The following is an 8,942-nucleotide window of genomic DNA, read 5'->3' as shown; positions in this document are numbered from 1 at the left end:
TGGTCTGGCCATGCTGTGGGTCCCTCGAGACACGTCTGCTAGGCGAGGGGGGCTCAGGGCGACCTGCTTCGCGAGAGCCCTCGTCTCGCTTCTAGAGGGTTTTTTTTCTCTCCCACAACCCGTAAAAATTCTCCCCATCCCATTCCCTTCTCATCTACCTCAACAACTTCGACTTGTCCAACTAAATTCTCAATTTGATGCCCAATCACCAAACTCATGCAAGCCAAACGTAGATTGTGCATGCGGATCCAGAAAGCAGCCTTCTCGAAATAAATCTTCGACGGGGTCGTAAGCCCATCATAGTCTTCCACCAAGAACATACTCCCCTCGAAAACCCAGGGTCATCCTTCCAAAACACGATCTTTATCCCCCTGCATTTTCAAATTCCACAAGCAAAATTGTCTCCCAAAACTTTGATGGTTAGGGTTCCTGACGGTTTCCATCCCCTGCTTAGCTTGGTTCTAATGATCTCCTTGCTCACAGCCCGATCTGCTACCAACTTTCCCACTAGGCATGATTGCCCATAATGCTCAAATTCGTCCAGATCCTGGTTCTGAACCTCCAATACATATCCACGTCAATGCTGTTTTTTCCGTGAGCAAAAAAGAAAAAAAAACTTAAAAGTAGTTAATAACAAACGGTCAAAAAATGATAAAGGTCTTGAAAAAGTTTTAATGACCAAAAATCAACACAGATGGAATCGAAAAGTGTTGAACAATGTGTTTTGACTAAACGGTTATAAATTTATTGTTCATAAAAATTGTTAATAACCAAACGGTCATAACTGATTTCTATAAAGATCACTAGATGAATATTAAAAGAAAAGATAAATAGGCTTAAGAGGAAAATGTTTGTAACAAACACACGCACACATTACAACACTATATGCAATTCAATTTAATTATAAGGATTAATTATCTTTTTAGTACTACTTAGGTTTTTAGGTTTCTATTTTTTCCTATTTAAATTTCCATTCGTATAACAAATGGTGCCTGACTTATGGGTAAATATCAGTTTAGTACCTCCGTCGTCATTCCGTCAGCCAAACAAACTGATTGCAATGGCGGTGGTTTCAGTCACCCTAAAGCCACCCCTGTGGCCTGTCTGGGGGTTTTGGCCACCCCTTTTGGCCATTGGGGGGTGGTTTGGCCATTCCCAAGGGCATTAAAAGTGGTTTGGCTACCCTAGACGGCAACCACCCCATGACAATCCATTAGTTTGGCTGGCGGAATAATGACGGATGTACTAAATCAGTATTTTACCCATTAGTCAAGTACTGTCTGTGATACAGATTAAAACCTAGATAAAAAATAATAAATAAATAAATAAAACCTTGAAAACTTAAGTACTAAAAAAATAATTAACCCTAGTTATAATCATTATCTTTTTGATGCCATCAAGGGTAAAGATGGTGTAGGAAAGCAGACAGATTTGCATAAACAACCAAAAGATTGGTTAGAAATTGGTCGGCAGAAGGCAAGAGAGATTACATCACGTGGTCGTCAATTGTTTCTCTAATGACAAAAGTTCAAAAAAAAAATTAAACAAAGTTCAACGAGCTGATAAACAAACCATGGCCTAAACATGACATGGCCATGGCTTAATTTAAGACTGTAATTGATCTACAACTGTTTGTGGGTCTTCTCTCCTTCATTTTCAAAAACAGCTTTATCCAAATAAATAGTTTTATTGGAATTCACCGATGTTTGTTACCAACTTAGTTTTCTATCTTCTGTTGTTTGTTCTCAAATCAAAAACATTAACAAATAATTCAAAATAAAAAATTAATTCCAAATTTATGTCACATCAGGACAATTTTTTTCAAACAAAAAACAAAAAATGCACCCCAAAATACATTAATAAACATGAAGTTTTTTATGCGAAATTTAGAGAGCCACAAACAACAATTGTAGAAGTATTGCAGGTTTGGCGTCTTGTTTGCCATTTTAGCTTTATATATATAGCTAGTTTGTTTTTAATAAGCCTAGGCTTAGATATTAGCAGTTTGCTAACATGGTATCTAATATGGAGATTCTTGTGTTTGTTAATGCATGGCTGTTTTGTGTTAAATCATCGATCATTAACACTCTTCCTCACGTGTGGGGGTATAATCCATCACCATATCGTTACTCCCCCCAAACAAAAACTTCATCAATCTTATATACTGTTTTTAGGATCACTTGTATAGGCTGTATGGGTTTTATCCTTATCATGCAGTTTCATCCTTGTTCTAACTGCAAGAGATACCTTTATCATCCATTAGAACCAAAAACTAATTTTTCTTTTTTGCTAACGATAGGTAGTTAAAGGAGGTTTAGTTTGATAGGTGACAGTTCGTGAGGATAATACTTAAACGAGTGATAGTTGAGGAAGTTAAAGATAATGAGAAATGCTAGGGGTACCAATTTTTTTTACCAAAAGATGTGTATCAAAATGACGTGGAACGTATTCATTGGAAATTATTAAAATAATTAATCAAAAGAAATACTACGGGTACCAATGAAGAATCTCCACATCATTTTGGTACCCATCTCTTAGTAAAAATTTTGGTACCCATAACATTTCTCAAAGATAATTAATTAACCTATGTGAGTGCCACTATTATACTTCTAATTATGGAAAATGCCATCGTACATTTGGCCTCTCTCCGTGTACTAGGTGTCATGGCTCCAAATTTCCCAAAAGTAACAATCTAAACCACGTGCAACTTCTATATATGGTTTAGAGCTTATTTGTGATTGTGTTTGAGAAATAGAGCTTTTAAGTTAAAAAGAGCTTTTGGACAAAAACTTTATTTTTTAAGCTTTTATCAAAAGTGTTTTTTTTTTTGTCATTTTTAGGCTTTTTGAACCTTTAAAAGCCCTATTTTATTTTTTTTACCAAACGAGTACTGTTTTTTTCTTCAAACGAACTTTTTGAGTGTTAAAAGCATTTTTAAGCCTCTCAAACATAATCTCAAACTGGTTCTTAAGCTATTGCGTGCGATGCCATATTCATAAAAGCTCATGCGTGCAAGCTATAAAGCATTGCCCTGTCTTTGAAGCCATATTCATAATAAGCAACTTCTTCTCAAGATCGTCTGTTGTTATCAATGAGTGAAGGTGAAAAACAAACGCATCAAGGTCCACCAATCACATCATACAACGAGCATGCCAAAGATAAAGATGATTGTGTGATCATGGAAGCTCCTGAATCTCATGATAATGATAATTTCATATCATCGGCATCCTCCCTTGAAGATTCAAGATCAGCATCTTGTAATGGATCAACATCATCATCCTCAGACATGGTGGACGATGCATCTTCATCAACTTCTTATTCTTCATCCTCGCATTCTAGGGGACCTTTGTATGAATTTTCAGAGCTCATGGCCCATCTACCCATCAAGTAAGTAGCTTTGAACAAATCTATCAAAAGTTATGAGGGATAAGCGCTTTTGGAACTTGAAACGCTTTTCTGGATTCACATCAATGCATAGTAAGATTTTCAATTGAGAGTAGACTAGTATACGATCGTCATACAGATGAGATGACGTTGTAGTAAAAATTAGTCTTTAAATTAGCAAGAGCCTGTAAACAAAATTAAGTTTTGTAATAAGAAATTAAAATATATTTGGCTACACATGCATGAAAGGCTGAAGCATCAAAGATTGTTGATAAATATTAGAGAGTTTTAGACTAATAGGAGTTGTAATTTGCAGGAGAGGACTTTCCAAGTACTTTGAAGGCAAGTCTCAGTCTTTTACATCTCTGTCAAGGGTGTTGAGCATAGAAGACCTTGCAAAGAAGGAAACACCTTATAGAAGAAAAATGAAATCATGTAAGAGCTATGGGGGTGGCTTAGATGCCAACAAACCATACACCCTTCCCAAGGCAACAATTTCTAAGAAGGCATCTAGAGGATTTTTGTCATCTTTATATTTTCCAAGTAGAAAAAAAGGAAGTTTCTTGGGTATTAGTAGGCCCCCTTAAATTCATATACAGAAGAACTTTTGATGTGTAGAACAATTGTTCTAATGATTTGATGAAAAACAAAACCTTCTCATTTTATGATCTAAAAAAAAACATAACTTTTGATGTGTATGCTACTGTTCACACCCATTTATCACACTCATGTCATAGCAACTGACAAAACATGTTTTAAGTATGTCCCTAAGAATCGGTAAATGACTCAATCGATAAATTTTCGTTTCATGAGCGATAAAAATGATTATTTGATAATCTCTTAATATAGCAACATTAGGCCTTAGCTTAGGTGGGAAGAGCATCAATGACCAAACAAAGAAGAGTGAGCTTTTTCCTCTACTACGCTTCATGTACAATATTGACACAGGATATCATGATTAATATATTTTTGTCAAATCAACCAACATATCCTAACATCCACTTTCTTAAATTGGCCATAGCATTATATATCAAATCTCATACTACGTGTTTTTGGAGTGGCAGCTAACATTGTACTGCAATATCTAATCTATTTGCTAATGGACTCCACTTCATTCCCAGCACTTCACTCAACGTTTGCAACTTGTAAAATGCACTGTGACCAATATTATAATCATCGTAGGGAGAGGAAAACCATATTTTCGATATTTTAGTGAGAAAGTATATAGCTAAGACAAAAGGGAAACATATATATAACAGACTAGTCGATATCAAAGCCGGATGAATGTAATCATAATTAAGTTCATTTTCAATTCAAATCCAACAACAAAAGAATCAGCTCCTAAGATCAACAATTTCTCAGTCCTACAATCATCAATGTTAGATAGCCTACACTGCCCAAAAGTTTCCAATGTAAGAAGACTAAAACTTGAAACAACAAGGAGGGAGAAGCCTGCAAAAGAGGTAGAAGGTCAATGGGGTTCACCCGAGGTGTTGACGAAACCACCTTCAATGCCTAAGTCAATATGAAGAGGAATGAGGAACGGTAATTTAAGCCGCTGAAGGTTAGGAAAAACTTTTGCTTATCTAGTTATCTGGGAAAGGGGCATCCTCCCATTATATAGATCAACAGTTCCTGACTTTCCTTTGTGAGGCTCTAAGGACTCCCGCCAAAAATCCGTTCTAACTATGGGCAATAGCCTTTCGAGAATATTTAGAGAGATTATATGATGTGGCTAAATGATTACCTAGCGTAAAGAGGAGGGAACTGTGTGCGATTCACCTTATTGTGGTCTATGTGCTCTTCGACCCTATGAAGGCTAGAGTGATGAAGTGATGTGCCTTTCCTTGGGTTGTTGGAGCTTGGCTTATCCGAATGACCCTAGCGGGACTCTAGACATTTTAGCAGGAGTGGTCTAACTGTCGTTTGGCTCAAGGGTTCCTACTAGACGGGCCTATAAGACCCGTCAGTAGTTAGGTACACCGTGTTCATTTGATAAATAAGGATCTCTTAAACAAAAGTTGTTTTCACATAAACTTGGAAATAATGAGAGGGGGGTAGAGAGTAATAAATAGAACTACTCAAAACATATATACTGAACGGAAACTTTGCTTTAATTTCTTGATGTAAAATTTTTTTTTTTTTAATTTATTTATTTACTACAATGCACTGACAGAAATACACATGGTTATGGGCCAACAAAATGGGCCTTAAAAAACTGTCAGTTTAGTTAATTAATAACTTACAAATGACAAGCAATCGATTGGAACTGAGGAGGTGGATATAAATCAAATTCTCTTTACATATTAGTATTTAAGTGGTAGGCACATGCATTGTGCATGTCAGCATGTGATGCCTATAACTGTATGAACATTCATTATTAGTACACAAATTTAATAATGGGGGTCTAAAGAATAAAGAAATAAATAAAAAGAGAAAGAGTTAAAATGATGAAAACAAATGATGGGGAGGTATAAGAAAATTTATATGTGCTTCGAAAATTGGGTGCCTGGTGAATGATGAACACATCCCCTTTAGAAGATACATTCACGTAAGCATAAAGCAAACATATTATTATTATTATTATTATTTACTTGTTTAATGTTTTGGTAGTACCCATTGTCAGAAGCCATGACACCAACTAGTGGTTGTCCGGCTGCCTTCTAGCTTGGACCACTTCCTTCAAAAGTTTGTGCATTGAACCGCTTGTCCATACCGTTACAACTAGGCATGGCACCGCCACCTTGGAGATACCAAAACCAACAGCATCTCACGGTCTTACACTAGTTATATAATCTATGGTCGGCAATTTCTGATACAAACCTATATTGAGTCCAACATTAATCTAACGTAAAATTAACAGATTATAATTGAAGAGTCTGATTCATTTGATTAAATGAGTTTAAGTTAGAGAAATTCTATGAAAAAATTCTATATTTATATCTTGACACGACCCAAATATGACATGCGAAACAAGGGCTAACCATTTTTAACCCAACCCATGAAGCAAACACAAAATTCATAAGTTGTGGTTTGGATGTTTGACCTATTTAATTAAATGAGTTGGATTATGGTTAACTTATATGGTCTTATACTTATGCATTAACACGTCCTGAATCTAATACAAAACTAGATCTTATACTCATATTTCGACACCACCCAAACCTAACACACGAACACGAATTACCGCTCTTAGTATAAACCATGCTATTTCTACATTATCTAATTTTTATGTCATTTGTAGATACATAAAGAAATAAAATAGGCTAAGAATGAGACCCTTTTTTCCTCTTTAATTGATGGTCCAAACTCTAGCAAGAAGATATGGGTCCACAAGGAAATGGCTAAAAAGGTTATCGTAGTGGAAAGTGGAAACCTTAGACAATTCGAAAGAACCTTACCATACAGACAAAAAGTTCGGCGGTAGATGTTTATTGTAAAATAAAATAAAATATATATATATATCCATTTTTGAAAAGTGGGCCAACTTCGCAAATAAACCATAATTTAGGCCATCCCACTAATGTTATTTTCCCTAGAATGCCAATAATGTCCATCCTCTCAATGCCTAATGCCACGTTCCGAGATGGTCAAAGATGGACTTTTAAGACACTTACCAATTATTTGTAGTTTCCCATCTAAATGGGAATTTGTAGAGTAATTAATGCATAATTTGACTAATAACAACTTTTACTTTGTAAAATAAAATCTGTTTTAATCAAATCCACACACACACACACACACCTCCTTTTCAAAAATTCAAAGTTTCAATGTACAAAGAAAGCTCTAGAAATCAAACTAACCCTAGATTTGCATTAATTAATTAGCATTTAAATAAATTAAAACGAGAATCTCGACTTTTTCAAAAGCATAGGAATATTTTATTTTTTGAATGCATAACGGGATGACGACAGCACAGCAGCTCGACCAAACATATTTGGCCACCATATTCTCGTACGAAGCAACTCCCAATAAACAATTGCATTAAAAATTTTGTGTTTCAGTGTTTGGATCAGAAGAGACATACTGGTTAATCACGATGACACGTCGTGTTTAGTGGCATTTCTGGCATTATGAAATGCAGTTAATTAAAGAAAATAAGCAAAAGCATAAAAGAGATGCTGTAAAAAATAATTATAATAATTAAGATGGTCATTAGGAATTTTTTTATTTATTTATTTATCAAATTACATACTTAGTTATGAAACTTGCATTACCTTTTCAAGTGGGTCAAAAAGTTGACATGCTTTTAACATGGTACTCATATCACTTATCATAAATATGCAACACTCATGTTGTATGATATTGTTCACTTTCAGTTAAACTTGCATGGTTTTATTATTAAGTTTACCCTTAAAATGCCTTATATCATTTGAAAAAAGTATATTTCATATAAACACATCATCTTTTTTATGTCCAGGCAATGTGGGACGTCACAATCACCCCCTCTTAGGACCTAGCGTCCTCGTTGGCGACCCTCATGTGGGCTTGTGCACGCTTCTTAAAGTTTTTAAAAATAAGTCAACTTTAAGATTTAATATTGACCGTTAATTAAACTACAGTATACATGCTGTTATTAAAATAAGGAAAATGATCCTCTCCATTTCAAAATCCCTTAATTTCCTCCAATTAGTACATTTTGAAGGATAGTATTATCCAAAAGTTTTAATAATGGTAGTGCATTAAATGCAAAATGCAATACTTTTCAAAATGCACTAAATGAAGGAAATTTAGGGATTTTGAAATGGAGAGAATTTTTTTCCTTTAAAAATAATAGTATATAAGCCGAATCCATCATTAAAATAAGCTACACAATAATTTTGTCTAGTATTGTGTATCCTATTAAATTTTGATGTGGCACAATATGATTAAGTTTTTTAAAATTTAAATTTATCTTATATCTAATTATGTTGTGCCACATTAATTTATAAATTTTTTTTTATAAAATATATTTATGAGCCTAACATTCCCCAACAACTAAAGGTAGTGTCCAAATAAATAGAATGCCCATTTCAAAAATAAATAAATAGAATGTCACATTTTCCAATTTGGGGTTTTCCTCCATTTTAGCCACAAAAATAAAAATAAAAATAAAATTTTTATTTATGTCCACTTAAAAAAAATAAAAAAGAAAAAGAAAAAGGTTGCAAATTTGAAATGGGGAAGTAAAAAGGTGAATAGAAGAAAGAGATTGAGGGCAAGTGTGGAATCATTATTATTGTCGAAAGACAAGACTAGGGAAGGCCTTACCGACACGCTGCACGAAACGGGCAAATGGGATATGGATGGATGATGTATGGCTGGCTTAGGGCTTAGGGGAAATAATAATTCAGTCAAAGACCGGCACACTTTCCCACATTGCCCCTTATATTATTAACCTTTTTCCTTCTTTTTACAACAAACCATGTCAAGCTGATGCAAGCAACACCTAACCCCCCCAAAGAAAAGTAGAAAACCCATCTATCAAATCAAAAGCTCTAATCATTGCTGATAAGAAAGCTAAAGATCATGAAGGTTGTCTTACATTCATCGTTAATAAATAATAATATAATATATAA

General features: G+C 34.6%; 1 protein-coding gene across 1 annotated transcript; it reads left to right on the top strand.

The window, feature by feature from the left end:
* Nucleotides 1–2,945: 2,945 nt before the first annotated feature.
* On the top strand, nucleotides 2,946–3,980 carry LOC132188854 (protein OXIDATIVE STRESS 3-like). Its single transcript, XM_059603419.1, has 2 exons — nucleotides 2,946–3,387; nucleotides 3,701–3,980. The coding sequence occupies exons 1-2, from the start codon at nucleotides 3,092–3,094 to the stop codon at nucleotides 3,969–3,971; spliced, it is 567 nt and encodes a 188-aa protein (XP_059459402.1). The 5' UTR covers nucleotides 2,946–3,091; the 3' UTR covers nucleotides 3,972–3,980.
* The last annotated feature ends 4,962 nt before the right edge of the window (nucleotides 3,981–8,942 follow it).

Source organism: Corylus avellana, chromosome ca7 (assembly GCF_901000735.1).
Source record: "Corylus avellana chromosome ca7, CavTom2PMs-1.0".
NCBI classification, from domain to species: Eukaryota; Viridiplantae; Streptophyta; class Magnoliopsida; order Fagales; family Betulaceae; genus Corylus; species Corylus avellana.
Note: the sequence above shows the minus strand (reverse complement) of the source record. Positions and strands in the feature narration are given on the sequence as shown.

Excerpts from the sequence above, each read along its gene's own strand:
- LOC132188854 (XM_059603419.1), top strand. The coding sequence starts at position 3,092 with ATGAGTGAAGGTGAAAAACAAACGCATCAAGGTCCACCAATCACATCA. Across the intron at positions 3,388-3,700 it reads ATGGCCCATCTACCCATCAA|GAGAGGACTTTCCAAGTACT; the intron begins GTAAGTAGCTTT and ends TGTAATTTGCAG.